Source organism: Lepisma saccharinum, chromosome 10 (genome assembly GCF_977018435.1).
Source record: "Lepisma saccharinum chromosome 10, izLepSacc3.1, whole genome shotgun sequence".
Taxonomy (NCBI): Eukaryota; Metazoa; Arthropoda; class Insecta; order Zygentoma; family Lepismatidae; genus Lepisma; species Lepisma saccharinum.
In genome coordinates, this window is record NC_139238.1 from 18,181,250 (window position 1) to 18,202,712 (window position 21,463).

A 21,463-nucleotide genomic window follows, 5' to 3' on the forward strand; every position below is an offset into this window, starting at 1 on the left:
TTGTTTGTTGAGGCTTGGGGCTAGCTGAGAGATGTTCCTTAGTTTTAACATGGGTACAATGAGACAAGTGGGGAAGGTGGATATTGTGCATAATGTTTCCTAGCTGGATGCCATTCCACCACATTCACCATCCACGTTAAGCACTGCTGTAAATAGGCTGCAATGAAGTGCATAATTCAATTTTAGTGTTGTCTTTGTAAGCTAATGTAAGCTTTGTAAGCAGAGGTAGTTCAAGATAAAATTTTCGCCTGGGTGAGGTGAATTTTTGGCACCCCTTGTCTTCTACCTTGGTCATCCTACTTGGCACCTTCCTCCAACAAAACAAACCATGTTCTATATGATTTTAACCCTTTCGAGGCAGAGCCTCCAGATGACAAAAGTAACTGAAGGACGGTTGATGAATATTTCGGCAAACATATATCTTCATAATAAATGTTCAATAAACAGGAAACCGAATAAAAAAATATTAAAAAAACACTGAATCTTTTTGGCTTTAATCTCCAAGCATCCACCTCACATCTGCCGTCATCGCCAGGTAGACTCTGACGTCATTGTCGTGTCGCCAAGCAGATTGTTAAAAGGCACAACAAAAGCCCACGTGTTTTTCAAGGCTTTATAAGTTAAAGGGCTCAGTCTTTCAAGTTCTAAACATGCGTCACCTCTACGCAGTAAATTTGGCTCTGGAAGGAAGAAAGGGATTAGAGCTTTGTCGTGGGTTTTCCACGTAGCAACAGGCTGGGAGTGGGAGGAAGCCTTTCTGTATAGAGTTATTTGAGAGTGCATCTGTGCCGCACAGGTGGCTACGGTCTTCGGGGGAGGGGAGAGGCATGGGTGAAATGTAATACGCACTTGCAGGCAAGGAGTTTGGCTGCACAAATCATTCTCTTGTTATCGGGCTATGAACATAAGTGCTTTTGAAACCTTGTCGTGAGAAGACAGTGTCTTTTGTGATGGCATCTCTTCGGCCAGGAGAAATTCGCAACTTGTTGGAGGAGGGGTTTGACACGGGGAAAGAAACAGAAGTTGAAGATATACAGGGTGTGCCAGAAGATGACTGAGAAGAACCAAAAGAGAAAGGGGGAAGATGAAGAAGAATTAAAGGAGAATGAAGATAGTGATAATGGGAGTGCAGTGCAGTGGGAAGAAGTTAAGAGGGGGGATAGATATCAGGGGGGGGAATGTTCTTCCTTTCTCTGGACAGCCAGGTGTAAGAGTTTGTGCCCTTGTGAACAATCCTACTCCCTTTCAAGCTTTCAGTTCGGATCGATGGGCAAATTTCTGATGTAGTTTCCGGTCAGTTGTGATAAACATTCTCCTTGACCTTGAGTTTTCTTCTTTTAAAAAAGATACTATTTGTATTATAGTTTTGATACTATGTATTCGCCATTACATAACTTGGGGCAATCAGTGAAAAGTGGTGGTTTGCCCAGATCGATGAGTGCTACCGGATGGGAGCTAGCCAAACTTTAAGAAAGTTGCTTCCAAAAATGGGTACACATCGATATGTTTACCTTACCAAACGAAAGCCTTGGAAATTTTGAATAAAACGAGCCCTCATTGGCATTTATCGTGTTATTACAACTTTTTTTTTAAAAAAAATTCCAACATGTTACATTTTGTTTAAAATGAGCCCCATACTTGGGGAATTTCCATGCATGCGTCATCAGCCTCGAAAGTGATAATGACTAAACATAACAGCCTTATTTTTAAAATACTATGAGTGTTACTGTTAACGAGCATGTTTATTGTAGGCATGTGTTTATTTAATAACTACATAATGACGTCAAAATAACAGTAATATCTTACCTTACATTGCGACATGATTTTGCAATATACTTATGTTATTCAGCAGTAACTCCAATAAATTCTTGTCAAAAATAAATCCAACTCTTTTGAAAATAAATAGCCGCACATACAGTGGTGTGGACATGGTGCTTCAGATCACACTTTAAACTGTAGCAGTCGGGATTAGCCTTTCTGTCCATAACAAGGACTTAAAATAAACTCAAATAGCCATGCTTATGTAATCAGAAATAAGGTTTTGTCGTTAGTCAAGGAGGATGCCCTGGTTTGGCACCCCCCTGATGATGGTACCCCAGGTTGCCTGGGTTGCTCCACCCTTAAGCTGCCCCTACCTTTTTGGTATATAATGTTAATTTAACATTGGCCATTGTCTAGTGTGTGTACTAACACTATGTTTTACGAAAGCATGCATGTTAATAAAGAACCATTGTCACTAACATTCAGAGATTTATTAGTATAATTTATATCCCCTGTTTTTGTAAAGTAAATATATGAAAATATAGTTTATTTTTCTAAGGCAAAACCCTTTGAAGTCATCTAGTTATATGAGAGGTTCAGAGCACACTTTCCTTGGAAATAGAAAATTGAGTTACATATCAACATTGCTAGAAATACACAGTCCAACAATTAAGTAACGAGACTGATTTTATATTGTGAAAAGGAAACAAAATAATTGAACATTGCCTGTTTATTACCCAAAGAACAATCCTCCTGCATCAATACAGCATTTGGCACAGCTGGCCAATGATCGATACGACATCTGCAAGTCTTCATGTGGTATGACTTGAAGACTGGACGTCACAACCTGTTGGATGGTCCTGTGTTCAAAAGACCATAATTTCAGCAGCAGCTTCACTTTCGGGAACATAAAATAATCACAGGAGGATAAATCTGAAGAGTAGGGAGGAAGATTCAACACATCCTCTTGTTTTTGGACCAGGAATACACAGACAAACACTGCTCTGGCACCGTACATTATCGTGGAGCAAGAATCAACTGCCTGCCTCAGGAAACTGAGCTCAGAGAGGGTCAGTTTTCTCATCCAGAGCACTACGATAGCAACACCCAATTAGTTTCATCCTCTGGAACAAATACATTATGAATAATGCCTTTGCTGTCTATAATCCTGTACGTCTCTTATTTCCCCTTTATAAATAATAAAAGAAGTGAGATGTGGATTATATTATCGGCGCAGTGGAAGTTAATTATCATTCAGTAGGTAATTGAACTATTTAATGTAAAGCTTAATATTCATTCAACCATAATATTTATTAACAAATCAGATTATACTTTCCACATTTATATATGCATCACAAGATTCATTCACAACCCATCTAAACACCTAAGAACAACATTTTAGTTTATTCAACAATAATAACCATGTATAATCTCCCCATTAAATTGTAACAGTCCGTCCAATTAAATTGTCAAAAGTCTGTACATAATGGCTATATGAGTCAACTGCAGCCCTGCCCAAAACCCCCACAGCCTTCATGACCCGGAGCAATTTACCCTTAAAAATTAAATATCCTCTTTAGCATTTTCAAAAGGTAGACATAACTATATAAACGTTAGGCAAATTATACCAGGCCGTGCAGGCCTAAAAAGGGTGATTAACGGATATACAGTATACTCAGCCTGTGTCCAGTTAGTCCTACGTCTCCCCCAGTCGGCAAGGATCTGCCACGCCAAACTCCTCGCTCACCCAGTGCAGAAGCCTAGCCAATGGCATATCCTACCTTAGCCACATGTATATTGCGTCTTCAATAAGTCACCAATGAGTTATTGTACACTATGGGCTTACATGTCATAAGAAACACAATGTTGTCTTCACCTTTGATTTTTCGAGCTGCATTTTCTTGCCTCTTGGTAAATTTGCAACTTCTATCCTGCGATTTGTCTGTTTGTACAAGAACCGTAGTGATAATGCTCTGTTTTGTCCTCCAGAACAAGAGAATTCAAGAAATGTTTATTCCCGCAATCAGTTTTCAGAATGTCTTTCATGAAACTTAATGTTCACTCGCTGCTCCATAGCTATTACGTGACGACACCCTTGCACCTCCTTTGACATGGTGGCATAATTCCCAGCATGCCCATCGCAAGTGCATGAGGTGTTGCCAGGTTGTGGATTATGGACCACACAACATCATGAATGCGTTCACAGATAGAATGCACACGTGGGACAATATAAAATCAGTCTCATTACTTAATTGTTGGACTGTGTAACTCCTAAGTTTCCAATTCTTTCTCATAGAGGCACCAATGTGTTTGTGCTCCAACATCTAAACATAGTACTAAGTAATTTAAAAATGCCTTTTTCTCAAAACTCTCTTGAATGGAGTTACACTACTTGTGCAGTGAACCCTCACATGCAATAAGAAGGCAAAGGGTCTCATTTGATGTAGAATCAGTACTATATTTGTTAACTTTATGTTGATACTCTATTAGTTAAAATTTTGTTCCAGTCCAGTCTTTATTTTGATGTAGCCATTTTTCCCTCAGTGGCTACAGCAATGTCTAATCATTTTTCTTTCTTTCTAACAGGTAAGGCTTATTATGTTACTCAGTATAAATTGCTCCAAACAATAAAGAAACACCACATCGAAGTATTTGCTCCAATATACTTGAATGATAATTTTAGTGGTCGTGTAGCAGTTATTCAAGGCAGTACCTCACAGTATGGATTGATATCTTTTCTTAACTGGGATAGTGAGTTGCAGATCTTTGTTGAAGAAGGTAAGAGGAACACTTGTTCCTTTTTTGTTTGTTTCCAATCTCAAGCCCTAAATTATTGTAGTTTTGAACTGGCTGATTGTCCAGGTATTTATTTATCCCAATCTTCTATTAGACAGGAAAATAATGAATTCTAACTATACTGTAAAATGTAACTAATTTTATTTACAGGTATTTAGAAGTATAAGTACAGTATGCAAATTATAAAGTAAAATCTTTTACAAATTCACTATAATATTAATTTAACTCAAAACTTGATTATAAACAACATTTTTCGTTTCAACTCCAGGAGCAAGAATTAATAAATTGAAAGGCATTGGGAGTGTGTCTATTCATCCTAGCGACCCCAAAAGCTATGAATTCCACACTAATATCTGTTGTTTTTGATTATTTTTATGTGTTACCCCCTTCCCACCTCCACCCCTAGGGGTGTCTTACCCCCCACAGTATTTATTTACAGATTGTAAGTCATGTGTACAAAGTTTGGTTGAAATTGCTCCAGGCGTTCGAGAGTTATGCCGGAACAAACATACACACATCCATTTTTATATAGATTTTTATATATATAGATAGATATTAGTATGTATTAGATGCAACCAGTGGAAGCCGGTAGCAACTATGATGGGTAGTGCCAACGTGATCAAGTAAATAGAAAAAAAAAAACCTCCCTCCTGCCCCCTCCTTGAGGTTGCGCCACTAGCCAAGATGTTTGTCCTCATTTGGTAACGTGGAAAACAACATGTGTTTAAGTAGTAACGTACTAATCCGATTCATCTTCACTCACTAACCTATCTTTATACACTACAGGAAACTGCCCTAAAAATATAACAATTACAAGAGGAAAGGAAAAAACAAATCCTATCACCTTCTTCTCCCCCATGCACACGTATTCTAACTGGATGTCGAAAATATCTTTGTTATGAAAATAAATTGTCGAAATGCCAAAGGAAACTCGCATCATCATAGGATATTTTCAAAAAACTCTGGATGGCCCTCTTGGTGCATCTATCTATTATCAAAAATGTTCATTGGAAAAATATTAGGTTCGTTTCTCCAAAAGTAGGCAGAAATTACTTCCCCAGCGGGTCTTACAAACCAGTCGTATTTAGACTTTTTTCTGAAGGTGGCAACTGTGTCGTGTCAACACTGCGAAAGTTCCCTCGCCAGGCCAGGCTAAGACTGGCACAGTTTCTTATGGGCTAACCCCGCTCCTTGCCACTTTCTTCTCGGCTCATGGTGGAAATGTTCCTCGCTGAGACTTCAACCCTCTGCACGTGTGTCAACTTGGTTAGGTCCATGATTAGGCCAGCTCTTCCGTGGCACGGACTGTTGCCTTGCGAGGGTACGAACGAAACAGCTGGCGATGCAGTGAGGAGATTGGGGCTGTCGTCACGTCAGCTTGACCGATTGCAAGATTCGAATCTCCTTGTCTGTAAACTATCAATGTATTCATTTAACTTTACTTGGCGATGTATGAATTTCTTCTGAGGGTAGTGCCATGGCACGGCAGCTCTACTCCTTGAGCCGCCGCTGGATGCAACTGTGAGCAAGTAGCAGTTTGATTGGACTACACACGCTAATTGAGTTATTTGGACTAGACTTAAATCCTATTGTCCCTTGTGAAACATATAGCATCATCTTCACTTCATTCCACAAATTGATTTCTTCCAACAGATCTTCGCCATGTCTGTCCAGGTCTCTCTCTTTTCGTGTACCCTGCAGGTTCCAATCTCTCTCAATATCCTCATTTACCTTAACGTGTGTCCTATCCATTTCAAATTCTGCCATTTTATCTCTCTCTGTTGTAATGCAATAATGTAATGAGAAAATGGAATTAAAACTAAATCCACCACAGTGGAAATGTGCATTTCATGCTAAACAGTATAACAAAATTGTAGTAAATGAAGAGGATTATCGCCGGCTCTGTGGCTGAGCATGTTAAGTGATTTTGTCACCAAAGTTCCCAGGCGGGTGTCTCTTTCATCATCTAATCATCACTTATCCTCAATGTTGCAATTAGCCAAAAGTGGCAGAAAAGTGATGTAATGTAACAAAAATATAGGTGATTATCACTTTGAACTTTTAGCCTATCTAAAGGGGCTGTTTACACCCCTTTTTTAACTTTAAGGAAGGGTTTTAAGGGGATTGTTCCTTTTACACTTATAAGTAGGGCTCTGATAATTATGCATTTTGCATATGCAAATGCATATTTAAGGATTTTTAACTAAAAATGCATATTTCATATGCAGGTGCATATTTGTATGAAAATAAGTTGATGTGCATATTTTTGTACCCACAACCAACACCAAGCATATACTGTATTTTTTTTTCTTCTCCTCGCTACTCTTTTCTTTATATTTTCTTAATCTTTTCTGTCTTTCTTCTTTCAACAACTTCAAACAAGTTACAACTTCAAAGAAGCATCAAAATTATAGAAGACGTTAAAGAGGCCCTCACCCAGGTTGAAGATCCTATGTATGTACAGAAATTGGATGCAGTATTGAAAAAGAACAGTGGGTATGCAACAATGGTGAAAGTTTGCAAAATTCTGCATACAAATGGATGATCTGGAACTTGATGTGTCTGACTTTGTTGCCCTAAAATACAGTCATGGAACGTGTGTTTTCTGAATATAAGACTATTCTAGCTGAAAACTGAAGGAGTTTCAAGTTCGAAAATTTGAGAATACATGTTGTTATCAAATGCAATCATGATCTTGATCTGTAATGTATTGTGTTTAACGCAGAACCATATTAATTGAAAAAAATCTGTACAGCGAATGAGCATTCAGAATAATACATATTCATTGCCTGGCATGTAATATTTCATAGTTTGTAATACAGCATTTATAAATTAAACAGTTTTTTTAAAGTGCATATTTAGCATTTTTTTAGTGCATAACTATCAGAGCCCTACTTATAAGGTTGCAAAATGGCAATACGTGCCAAAGCACCCCAAAATTTTCTCATTCATTATCAAAGGTTGCATGTGCATTAAAATTTGTTCCTTAAATTTCATTCCAGCTCAACCGCAAGTGAAAATCAAAAATCCAATATTTGGAATATTTTTTAAAACTTACAGGATGTATCACAACTACTTGTTTGTTTTGACAAGGATTGAAAATGAAATAAATGAGAAAGTGCGAGTTGGAAGGCGAAGTTACAGGAATGCACCAGGTAAGTTAAATGTTTTACCCAAGTGTCACCCCACTTGACAGCTTGCATCTTGCAACTATTAATACAAATTAATCTACTTACTGTTTTCTGGGGTTTTGAATCACCACAATAAATGTTGCTACCACTCTCATGGTTTCATCACACTAGGGCTTCCCCTCCCAAAGACCCTGGATGCAGTCTCCCCAAATTCTCCCAAGTCTTCCCCAATGATTTTGATAAACACATAGTAATTGATTTTCATTTGAATGCAAGTGGTAGACAGTTATATCTTAAAATGTATAATTTTAGACACTCAGAAAGCTAGCAGATTGATTGGCTAGACATGTAGTTTTAAAATGTCAGAAAATAAAATTGAGGAGGTACTATCCTTATCTGTGTGTCACGATAAATTCCTAATTGTGCTTTAGTTGAAATGAGGGAAAAATCAGACTAAAGGCAGACTCCGGTAGCTCAGAATAAATAGTAATAAGATAGAAACATCTAACTGAGCACACCACTGGCATATGCAGATTTTTTTTGGGGGGGAGGGCTGGGATTGTGAAGGTAGATATTACGTGGGAGGGAACGGGATGCAGTACGAAATATTTCGCAAATATATATTTTTTAACCTTCATTTTAAAAGTTGTTTGAAGACAAAAATGATAATTGGGGGTGATTTTCAGGGGACTTTGCATTTACCATTTTGCTTTTACCAGAGGCCTTTCCTGCTTCCATTTGGAAAATTTGATTTTCTCAAAATTTCAGAAGGGGCTGCAGCACCTTCAGCTTCACCCCCCCCCCCTCCCTTCCCAACTTGAGATCTGGGTGTTCCAGGCTAACACATTACAGACTGCCATGTGTGTAATGTGTGTGTGTGTTTAGCATAAAGCACAGGAGTTGAAACAAGTATTGCAGTTGGAATTAATATTCACATGTCTATAGGTGATCAATGGGCAAGAAGAGACATAGCCATATGGATATATCCAAGTTGTGACAAAGTCAAGAGTTGATAAAAGCACTTATTGAGGAGGTACTATTCTTATATGTGTGTCACGATAAATTCCTAATTGTGCTTTAGTTTAAATAAGGGAAAAATCAGGCTACAGGCTGACTACGGTAGCTCAGTTGGCAGAACAATGGCATGGTCTGCTTGGCCCAGGTCCTAGTAGAGCCTACATTTTTCACTGAAATTTTTACATGGTGACGAAAGTGTCTGAAATATTTGAGCGCAAGGTCCAACTGCAGCTCGCAGCTACTTCAGCAGATAGCCCATGCATTCTGTTGCCATCTTGCACAACTTCACATTGAATTTACCTCATTAAAATACAATCTATTTTCAGTTTCCATCCTTCTAAGCCCTATTCAATACTCATAACTTGTGAACACTGATTTTATGGAGAAAATTTATAAATACACACAATTTGTTATTTTCAGTCAAAACTCGTTAGTCTGCTGGTTACATAAATAAATTGAGGACTAGTGTGGATTTTTTTTTTTACATTTTGTGTGGATGGGTGGGCTATGAATTATCGGTGTCTGTAAATTTTGTCAAAAGTTTATCGGTACCTGTAAATTTTATATCGGAACTTTATCGATACCTGTAAATTTTATATCGGAACTTTATCGATACCTGTAAATTTTATATCGGAACTTTATCGATACCTGTAAATTTTATATCAGAACTTTATCGGTACCTGTAAATTTTATATCAGAACTTTATCGGTACCTGTAAATTTTATATCAGAACTTTATCGGTGCCTGTAAATTTTAAATTGGAACTTTATCTATATCTGTAAATTTTTGTCAGAACTTCATCAGTATCCATAAATTTTGTCTGAACTTCATCAGTATCCATAAATTTTGTCTGAACTTAATTGGTGTCTGTAAATTTTATGTCTGAATTTTATCAGTGTCTGATAAAATTTCAAGATGATGTGACTGAGAATCTGCCAATATAACTAAACTGTATATTTTTTTTTCTTTTCAGCATACAGTACTGTTGGCTACTTCTTCCTGTTCAACAAGAAGGGAATTCCTGAAACAGTGCACAGTATATTCAACAATGGGAGCACCTCAGCAGTTCCCTTTGTGCTGCCTGATACTTTGGAAACCTGTATTTTGCTAACTCGTGTTGTTGGAAGCTTCTCAGACATATTTTGTGAGAAACTCGTCCCATTTTATGGTACAGGGATCGGAATGGAGGAATTTTACCTGTATCAGCAAATAGAAACCCACTATCCAGTGCAGGTAAAAATCACCATTGGGCAATTTCACTTTTATGTGGTCAAATTACAAACATTATGGTATTTTTTTTAATGCGTTGTTTGATTGGACGCCAGTGTTTTATCCAGGCTATCGGAAGAAATATTTATCATCTAAAAAGTACTAAGCTCATTTCTTTTATTTACCAATTTTTCAATTTTTGAGTGAATTTTTAATTCACATCAAATTATAACTCGTTCAATTATTCACAAAACCTGTTGAAATGTTGCTAAGCAAAAATTACGCTGTTCACTCCTGCACGTGGTCACTGACAGACCATGTTCTTCGTGGCAGTTTTCCTTTCCTTTCCTTCCTACTCATAATAACATTGCCAGAAGATAAATACCCGACCAAAATCTATTTTTATGAACTGGGAGGCCTGTGTCACTGGTCACCTCAATGTGAAATCCCCATTATAGGCATGCGCAGACCCTCTGATTAAGGGGGGCAAAAGCCTAGATGAAAGTTCACTTGGGAAAGAGAAACCTCATTTTATGTCCCTGTTTAGTTTCATTGCATTCATGGGTACATACATACATATATGCAAAAACATAGAGAGGCACCATAACGTATAAATAAATAAATTGTCTCTGGAATGTGCCGCACTCTTTTCTGTCCAAAGAATTGTGTTCATGCATTTAACACACAACTGTTTAGCAGCAAGAGTCTGAAGTACTTAGTAGTTACAACTTCTTTTTCTGGTAATTTTAATGCATTACAGAAAACAAGAAAATTGCAAGCAAAGTGAGCAAGAAAAATTTTAGATTCCAATTTTTGCAAATTAAAAACAATATTGATTTGTTATGGCACAAAGTATTTTACAGGATGCTGTGGCATTCTTTTTTACTCGTTCGGTGCTCAAGGCCAACTCCCTCTGCCCCCTAGTTCAGGCCTAACCTGACAAGACTGTTAGAAAGAAAAAATTTGCGAGCGAAGCAAGCAAATATTTTGTACAAAATGCATTTTTATTTGTACAAATTTTGATATCAAGAATGGCAATTGCCCCTTTGTGCCCCCTGCAGGTGATGTTGGCTGTCTGGAAGAAATAATGCCAGAAAGACGTGAAAAGTAATTCCACCTTGAGTATCCTTTTATCCTGCTACTCTTAGATTCGACTAGTCTTGCTTTCTTTTACCTCAATATTTGTCCCCCTAGAATTGATTTCCATCCAAGGTTGGGGATGGGCAATGTCCATTGCCCTCCCTGCGGTTGCACCACTGCACCCCCTTTCCCCATAGTTGCTTTAAACTTGAATTTGCTTGAAAATATTTAAATTTTCTTTAAGAGCATAATATTGTTTAATATCGGCGATAAGATTCCTCTACACTAAATTTCTAGGCGAGTTAAATAATGTAGGGACATGGACGCCTGGAAAGGGGGGGGGGGGGCAAGGATGACCACACGTCCCCCTTAGAAATTGAATGTCAACCTAAAAGTATATAGTTCACACATATAATTTGATTTAAGTCATAGTAATTTAATTAATGCAATAATTTCAAATTCAAGTGGTGTTTTTTGAGGGGGCAACACTATTATCGGGGTAATATGCCCCATGGAAAAATACCTTGCTTGTCCCTCTGTGGAAAAAAAAATCTGCAGAATTGCCCCCCTCCCCATTGCCTCCTGTGCACATGCCTATGATCCCCATGTCACTTAGGTCTGAAATCTCCCTAACTTTGATTTGAGAATGCCAGTGTTCTATCTGTTTTAGAAATGAGATTAGGTAGTTGCTCCATAATGGAAATGAAACAATTCCATTATAAATTTGTCATTCAGTAGCAGAGTAAAATACATAAATTCAATCAACTACTTTGATTTCACTATTCAAAAAAGTGAGCATGGTGGTTTATCTCATACTCGCATGGTGCGTGTTGAGGGAATTTATAAGGTTTCATTGGCTGTTTGGAGTTTACATTCTCGTGGCTGCTTCAAAATTTTGTATATGAACCAAAACAATCCAAATACGTGGGTTGGAAATTTAATAGTGGCAACCATTAGTTTACAAATGATACGAAAGAGATAACCTCTGTGAAACTTTTACAGCCCTTGGTTGTACACAATGCTGGTGGCTACATCAGTTGCCAGCGATGTGGAAGTCGTAGTATTTCTGTAGCAGTGCCTGTTCTGCTGATGGTTTGAATGGATCGGTCTATTGCCTGAAGAATCTCGGGAACAGTTCGGAAGTGAATGCCCTTCATCTTAGGTATCAAATCAAAGTGACAAGGGCTTGAGTCTGGGAATTATGAGGGATGGTAAAGCATCTGCCAGCCCCATTGAGGTAACAAACCAGCCACAGGTTGCACTACATGAACCTGAGCATTGTCCTGCAAAATGATGGGAGGATTCAGCAGAAAGTGTCCCCTCTTTCACAACGCAGGTCACAGGATATCTTCCAAAAATAAACAGTAATACACTGCATTTATGGTCTGTCCTGGAGGTACGGCAAGAATAACCAGAACTTTCACATTAGTGGGGTTCTGACCGCAACTTTAGTCCACCAACTCCGATACTCTATTCCTCATTACTGCGCATGTACCTAGTATTGGAAGGAAGAGTCCATTTACTGGGAGGTAGCTTAGGTGTCAAACTAACATATGGTATAAGTGAGAAGCACTGGTTTAGTTTCATGGTGTATATACAGCAGTGTTGCCACTATTAAATTTCCAACCCACGTATATCAATATTGGTTGTATGTAGACATCAGACGTTAGCAGGGCCGAAACAATTGCATCCCAAATAGACCACGGCCAGAATATATCAATTTGTTTACAAGTTGGAGATGGAACATTTACGTTCTCAATGGACGATATGTTCTCTTTGCATCCATGAAGTCTCATCCAGGGTTTCATAGTCAAGTTAATGTTACATTTAAATATACATGAAGATATCAGTCTTTGTGAAATTTTATTGAAGTATTAGCTTCTTAAAAGTAAGATATTTTGAATAGCTTCATTGCTCATGCTACCTAATTTTTAAAAAAATAATTCTAGGCTGTTGCTGGAATTGCTGGATCTATGCTGTACCTAGCAGTTGCAAATGCTGAAGCCTACCCTCAGGAAGCCATAGTGGATCTATGGAAATACAACAATGTATCCAGGAAATTTGAATTCCACCAATCAATCGAGGTTCCCAATCCAATTGGCGTGTCTAGCATCAGTTTTGAAGGACGTCACTATGTAGCAATTGTCTCTGGATACATCAAGGGTACTCCATATGGAGGATGTGTCGAGATTCACAGGTAAGAGTGGCCATAGTGATAGGGCACAAATAATGGTTTCAAACTGTATACGTAAAAATTGGCGAGTGAGAAAGGCTGACAGTTGACTCTGGTACAAGCAATGAATCTTATATGAAGTTGCGGTGGCTTTGTTATGTCCCTTATACAATGTAAACTTTCGTCAGCATGTCCTAGTTTTCTGCACATGCGCACAGACACACACAAATTAATAGATTGTATCATTTCAATAACATTCCTGACTTCAATATTGCAATTTGTTATAAACTTTCAACATTTGTGGCGGCTGGTGGGTTGAAGGGGGGGTGGTAGAAATAGTCAGACTTCTTTTGGTGGCAGTCTCTACCTGAATCTCTATATATATATCGATTTAGTTACCAGATATTAAAAGTGATAAATATTACAAATTTTCATATTATTTGTAGCCCAAAAATTATAAAATAGACTAATACGGAGACTTCAACATCAACCACCACTCAACTTATGGTTTAACATGGAAGTCAACAAATTTAGCAAATTTCTCATACATTACAATACAAAAAATTAATTTACATAGGAACCCATTGCCATCCCATTATAAAATTTCTTCATTACACAAACACATATTTTTAAAAAAAATGTTTTTTTTGGGGGGGTTTCAAAGAAACTTTTTTGGTTGCATTTCAAATTAAAGCTCATTAAAAGCAGAAGAGAATTACACCAATTTGAGCTCTCTACGTCATATAGTTTTTGATCTACAGCTGTTTAAAGATTTCAAAATGTCGTCAAATTTGAGATCTTTGCTTTTTTTTAAAGTTAATAACTCAAAAACTAGAAGCTGAAAAAATCTGAAATTTGGTAGTTTTTGCAACTTCTTTTGCACTGCAGTCACCTTGAAACATGCATTTATTAAGGTTCCTCAAGGACCATTTGGAATTTTAAGTCTGATTGGTAGAATATCGGTATCGGTAAATTTTATATCTGAAATTTTATCAGTATCGGCAAATTCCTAATAAATATTTACTACTTGAAAGCTGTTACTATTAGTAACAACGAACAATAAAACAAAACTATTTAATTTTATCTTTTCAGGTTTGACTTTGGAAGTGGTTACTTCCAACATTGGATCACCCTGCACCCAGCTACTCCTACGTCAGTTCAATTTGCAATCCTTCCTTCGCAGCAGTTGGTTCTCTATGTGGTAACCAACAACCCAGCGAAACCCTTCATTGTGTATCAAGATGCAGGTGTGGAAGGCTTCAAAGAACTGACTCACGCAGCAGGTTTGATCACTGGCCACAGGATGTCTACGTTCACAGACTCTTTCGCTCGTCACTTCGTTGCTGTTTCTGGACCGAAGGAAACCAAAATTATTGAGGCATTATTTAAAGGACGACGTCCACAGATGTGAATTCTTTGTTGTTAGTATGGTGCTCTATTGCAGTTCCTAATGTTTTTACAAAAGCTGTATTTGTGATATATTTTTGCAAAGCCTATATTTATTTCATGTACATACGAGTAAATATGAATATAATTGTTAAACAGTACTTTATTAATTAGATTAATATGGAACCAGTACATGTGGACTTTCGTGTATTCAAATGGTTAGCACTCTCATCTTTGGTACAAGCTGTTCCCATGGTAGCCCCAATATTTGTTGACCCGTCATCGTGATTGCAATTGGGGAGCTACGTTAAAGCAATGGACTGGTTAAGGAGCGACATCACTAGCAGCCAATGTCCTGGATGTACACTTCCAAACAAAACTTTCAACTTACTTCCTCTTATTCTTTTGCATTGAAAAAGTATCAGAATGGGATAACTTTTGTTACAGTGACAGCAGTTAATGAGCGAAATAGTGAGGTGTATCGCATATCAGTGTAAAGATTAGATTCTGGTGCATAAATAGATATTTTACTAATTGCACACAGTGGCCACGGTGGCTCAGTCGGTAACGCGTCTGACTACCATGCTCAAGGTCCCGGGTTCGATCCCCGGCCGGTTCAAATCCGGGAACTTTTCTAACGGTGGAAGCGGCCCCAGCGCCTACCCAGCGTCGAATAACATGGGTACCTGGGGGAAACCCTGGGGGGTAAAGGCAGTCAGGAGCGTGATGCTGATCACATCACCCCACTCACGACCGGATCAAGAAAGTGTGGGGCGTTACCCCCACCCCCACACACCCTATACGCCTTCATGGCGTGGTGCTATGCACAAGGGAACACTTTACCTTTATCTTTACCTTTGCACACAGATGAGAGGTTAATTAAGAAATAATGCAAGAAAATTGGGTATTTTTGAGAAAATTCATGAAAAACTGAAGCCTTCGTAACACTGTCAGTTTTAGCACACATTTTTAAGAAAATATTAAGATAATTTACATGGTGAAAACTGATCATTGAAGGTTATCATTTGTTACTGTGACAGCAGTTAGGAAACAAAAATACTGGTGTCTATCGTATACCGGGGTAAGAACTACATTGAAGTTCCTAAAGTAAATTTTTGTAAATTCTTGAAAAACTACTCCATTTTCTGATGTTATTTCTTCACTAACCTCTCATCTGCAAGGAATGATTAAAATATCCAGGTATTCTCCAGAATCTAGTCTTTACATTGATGTAAGACACCATGGAGTTTGCATAAATACATAATGTTTGAGTAGAAACTGCATGCAAAGAGTTTGTCTATTGTTAGCCAATAGCAAATCTAGTTATAAGAAGTAGGTTCTGTCAGGCCAGCCTGTGTATACGTGGCTAAGGTTGTCACTCGTCGGAGCTTCCTTTTGTTTCCATCAGGCCCGTAGCTAGAGCCCCCCCCCCCTGTGAAAATACAGAACACATTCCTACCTGAAATTCTCTATATTCTTACAATTATATCATGTGTTACTCTAGCAACATAGACACTTATTGATTTTGTGATTTACTAGGGTGTATGGGATTCTGTATAATGTCGTATCATGATTGGGGGGAGGGGGGAATTCCCTTCCAGATCCAGACTTCGGAATACGATTTCGCAATTTTCAGTATCTAGAACAATTGTGACATTTTGAGTAGTCTTGTATTAAAGGTGCCTGACGGTGTCAGATGTTTTTCTTGGATGTGTTGCTATGAACTTGGAACTGCTTAAATTTTTGTTTCCCAAGTCTACCTTTTTGGTAATAGTGATTCATGTGGTAGAGGGAGGGAGTGGATATTTGAATCTTGTTACTTAGAGTTGCTTTTCTGCCACTTCTAGCTAATCGCAATAATGAATGATGACGTGAAATTGATGAAGAGACACTCACAGACAGTGCCGCAACCACAAGGGGCAGGGGCCATATCCCCCTCCCTCCCAACCTTGGACGGAAGTTCATTCTAGGGGAAGCAAACATCGAAGTAAAAAAAAAAACAAGAATAGGAGAATCTAAGAATAGCAGGACAATTTGATGCTCATGATGGAATTAGTTTTTACGTGTTCCTTGCATTTTTCTTTCAGACAGCCAAGGGCACTTGCAAGGGGCAATTGCCCCCCCCCCATTTCAAATTTTATACAAATAAAAATACATTTCGAAAATTTTCTTGCTCCCTATGTCTGGTATTCTTCTAGTCCAACTTCAGAGCCATAGCTATGGGGTGGCGGGAATCTGCCCTGGGAGCCAGATGATCTATAGTAAAAAAAAATGTTAAAAAATGCCATGGTGCCCCATCAAGTTATTCGCACCCTATTAAAACCATTTATTTCTATGAAACTTAATATGAAATATTAATGATGACACTGTAATCAAAGACGTCACTAATCAATCAAGGGATTCCTATTTGTTTATCAGGTGTCAAAACATGTATTTCAACTATAACATAATACAATTCACACAATATTTTGCAAAATGGTTAACATAACCAGTAGGCAAACATTGTAGTGATGCAAGAGTCCCCTTTGAAGGAAAGAGTCCGTGGTGGACTCAGGGACCCATGTTTTAACAAGTACATAAAAATGTATTACCAATTTTTACACAATCCATCAAAGTGTAGATAATATGTAACCATTATTATTTAATTAATTCAATTTTTCTTCCATAACACAACACAATGGTGTTGTTGGATTCAAATTAGATTCCTTTGCGAGTAAAAATCTGCATACTGGAAACCAGAGGGAATCATTATGAAGCATGAATTATAAAGGGCTCACTTAATCAGTTGTGCAGAGGTGCCCAAAGCTGTTGGTACATATTTATCATCTATTAACATTATCGACCTGTAAATATCAAGTAGATACAGTCCCTTTTAGCTTATTTATGTTGAACTTTATATTCTTTGCAGTGGCGTGCCCAGGATTTTCGAAAGGGAAGGGTTATGTGTACATTTTTAAGTAGTCAGTCCTCATTTTACCATATTTTCCTGTCTTTCACCAGTCCTCCACCAGTCCCCCCGCACGCCACTGATTCTTTGACAATCTGGAAAGATCATTATCGAAATGTTGCTATTTGATATTGCTCAAAGTTTTTATTGTTCGTTGCAGTTTCAAGATATCATCCCTTTTCTATTACTTATCTCTTGTGGGGGAGGGAGCAAGTGCCTCTGTGTACCTTGCTATATCTGCCAATGCGACACAATATATTAAGAAATTGGCCCCTCTAAGTCTCGCGTCAGGTTAAGTTTGCAGCAGGTTTTTGCATATGTAGATCCAAACGTGTGCGCAGAATATAGTTCTGCTAGAGATGGGTTCCATTCCGACACAACTGCACACTTGCAAGAAAAGAGTTATTTAATTTGTAATATACAGACAAAATAATACATCCATTAGCAGGTATGGACGTGATTGGTTGCAATCACTGTGCAGACGGACTTGAATCCGCAGATTCGCCAACTGGAGTTTATATTGTGCTGAAGATCAACAGCGAGTCGAGCGAGACTGAATCCGTTGCAGAGCACGTGGAATCAGTGATACATTATCCCACTATTTTAACCCTACTTTTATCGTGATTCATTACTAATCGTTCTATACAGCGGCGAGAATGGCTAAATTGAGGTCTCCTGTTCAGTGTCCGGCTTTGCCAGAGTGATATTTTGAGCTTCATCCGAAAAAAAAACTTCTTCAAAAGTCAAACAAGTTGTTTTCAATACATATTCCTACTTACAGCAACAAGACCAAAATAAAACAGGGCATGAGGTGATTTGCCGTCAATGTGCGCACGAACTATGTCTCTGGTGTTGAATGATTTGCGGTTGAGTTTAGGAGTAGGAAAAGATTGTTTGTTGTTGACGACAAAAGAATCTCCGCGGTATTAAAAATATATTGCCGTGAAAAGAAACATGTTAACGCTGGCGTACATTGATTCAAGCATGGGAACGTGCAAAACCACCAACAGTGCTGAAGCAACCAACAGGGGAGGGGGAGGCTTATTGTTTCACCAACTGGCGGCAATGAAGGCTTTGTTGAAGATGATGCATATTTAGTGTTCCATGCAAAGAAAGGGAAGGGTGATTATCACCAAGAAATGGACAGACCAACATTTGGCTCCTGGTTTAGTGACGCGATTCATAAATTGAAACCGAACAGAGTAATAGTAACAGACAATTCACTACATTGTATAGCTAGCTATATCACCAATAACAAATCATGCTTTTTTGGTAGTATAAACTTGAAGGGCGTGTATCTTATAGTAACATATGCATTGCGAACAAAGCAACCAAAATTTACATAAATTTATTTCTAAACGAGAAACAATAACTCTGCATTAAATTCAAGAGGTGGCCTGTCATTTACTTTTACCTGTTTTATTTCTTTTCTGCGTGCTCGACATATACACACATGCCCCTATGTTTCAAAGATATTTCGCGATTTATATTAAGGACACATTTATTGCATAATCTATGCACAGAAAGTACTTTAAGGGAGACAAAAAGAAGTAAACATTCATTTCGCTTGACATGCCTGTATGGGTTTTAATGTGTTAAGGGGTTGGCAATACTGCAGATTCTCTCATTGTCTGCGATACGAAGAGCTTGGAGGTTCAGGCAAGACTGTCATGGATGATTCTGAGCTCCATTCTCGTGCGGGTGAATACATAAAACTTGCTGCAAACTTGACCTGACGTGAGGTATAGGATTGACTTCGCCCTCCTACAAAGAATTCCTGGCTCTGGGCCTGGTTTCCATCACACAAAGGTTTCTTGCACATCTGAAAACAAGGACTTTTGCTTTCCTTTGAACACCTTGTTCCAAGAAGATACCACTAAAACATGCTGAAACAGGCCTGGTTCACCTGTTGTAATTGTGGAAGGGTGCTCTCCTATACAAGTGTGGCCTGTGTAGTCAGCAGCAGTGCTGGAGTGTTGTAAGAGAGGAGAGGGCAAGGCAGGAAGCTTCAATGATCGCATTCACAGTGTGCATCCATCTTATTGTTCACCTTAACCACTTGCCTGACACATTATTTTCCCAAAAATGGTCCATATTTTACATATTTTTTTATTGTGTTTGTAATTTAACAATATCAGCAATTAAGGAACTGTAACAAAATTCTATTTTTGGGGTCAAATAAGGTCACAAAACTATTCAAAAATCCTCCATAATTATTAAACAGAGTTAACTCATACATATAAGGAAAGTACTACAAATGTTTGAAAATAGCATATAAACTGTCAAAAATAAAATGTCTTCACATTATAATGCTGCCCAAGTTTACAGTCTCTCACATACTGACTCACATCAAATGTTACCCACAGTGTGATAAACCCAAAAGCATAGGCTAACACAGAGTGCAACATCGCAATGTGGGCAATAGTATATTGACTCGCGACGAATCTTCTTTCCTCTCGCGTCACTGGAATGGCGACAACTTCGTAGTATCACGGGAATCTGGTAGATGGCAGCAGTATCTCAACAAGCTATCTACACGTTTCACCTAGTGGCCAAAATGGGAATTAACACCTATTAAAGCTCAAACGAGACTGTCCGGGTAGGAAGTAAAGTGCACTGTAGTTGTACGATTTTAACGAGATAACTCTGAATTTGTTTTTGCTTTACATATTATTTACCAGAGTTAACTCTGGTTAATCAGGCAAGTGGTTAAATTGGCTTAGTGATGAGCATCAGACAGCAGTGTGAAGGGATAGTTTGTGTTTGTTCAATCAAAACTGGCATGTATGGTATAAGGAATATGATGTACAGTGCGTTCGTTTTGGCTTTGGGCAGAGATAGCATGCGACATGGCACAGATTTTGAATTTAAATGTTTTAAGTCCTTTATGCACAGTGAGGCTAATCAAGACTGGATCTACAGTTTAAAGTGGGTTTCGAACCACTGTGCCTTGCCAGCATTTTCATCCTGTAACGTCTCACTTATTTACGCACATATCACTAGCATGCAGACAATTATACAGAGCATTTCCTGACATTCGTTAAGAGACTCGGCGGCAAGCAGCCTGGCATCAGCGCGTCTTTCCCGGTGAACGGGTCCACAACAGTTGCAAGCTACAGTCTTTGCTTTTCTGCTCTTTCCCTTTCTGTTGAAAAATGCAGTCTGACGCCAGTATAATCTTCCCTCGGAAGTTGTGTTGTGTCCATGTGTTGAAGATTGTGGCTTAATATGGCACCACAAAAGTTTACATTACAACAAAGTATTTATCTTTTAGAGTGTTACTTCGGAAAGAGGAATTGTGGAGAAGTGAGACCAGAGGCCTGCACAAGACCTGGAGCAGACCCGTTCGAGAGACATTGCACCTGAAATGCCATGCAACCTGCGCAACACCCTCGCTTGAGCACCTTGCCTGACCATCTGCCCGGATTGTTCTTGGCAGGTATTGAAAACCCACCGGGTACCCGCAGTCGTAAGATACCTAGTAGGTCTCATTGCGTTCATTCAATCAACTGCACGCCCCTCCCTCTGCATGACGTAGTTGCTTCGAGTAGAAACTGCACCTGGCCCACACCGTTCTGCAGTTTTGCCAACTGCAATAGATTTTCACTACTTAAAAAAGGGAACTCAAAGCTTCGTAAGCCACATCACCAATGAAATGAGATTTACGAATGTTGCTACCCCCCCCCCCAACACACACACACACATTGGAATAGGTTTTCTGTGGCACAGGATCCATAAGTAGATGTCGTAAACAACCAATATACGTATATATAGTGATATAGGGCAGGACTGAAACATGTCACATTCGACTCAGAGGTCGCGAGTCGAACAACACACTGTTCTACTGCGAACACCAGGACCGTAGCCAGCCAGGGGCATTGCCGTTACCCTCGTTTGGGGGGGGGGGGGCTAATACTTGGATAAACGTGCCAACAACAACAATCACAATAATAGTAATAAAGT

At 38.6% G+C, this 21,463-nt stretch overlaps 1 protein-coding gene across 2 annotated transcripts in view; it reads left to right on the top strand.

Annotated features, from left to right (window-relative positions):
• clos (closca) overlaps nucleotides 1-14,709 on the top strand; it is a 152,256-nt gene extending 137,547 nt beyond the window's left edge. For both annotated transcript variants that reach the window (XM_083129614.1, XM_083129615.1), the window contains exons 26-30: nucleotides 4,348-4,539; nucleotides 7,560-7,712; nucleotides 9,679-9,938; nucleotides 12,944-13,191; nucleotides 14,260-14,709. In XM_083129614.1, the coding sequence (XP_082985740.1) occupies nucleotides 4,348-4,539; nucleotides 7,560-7,712; nucleotides 9,679-9,938; nucleotides 12,944-13,191; nucleotides 14,260-14,578 (1,172 nt within the window). In that variant the 3' untranslated portion in view covers nucleotides 14,579-14,709. The remainder of the gene's footprint in view (nucleotides 1-4,347; nucleotides 4,540-7,559; nucleotides 7,713-9,678; nucleotides 9,939-12,943; nucleotides 13,192-14,259) is intronic.
• The last annotated feature ends 6,754 nt before the right edge of the window (nucleotides 14,710-21,463 follow it).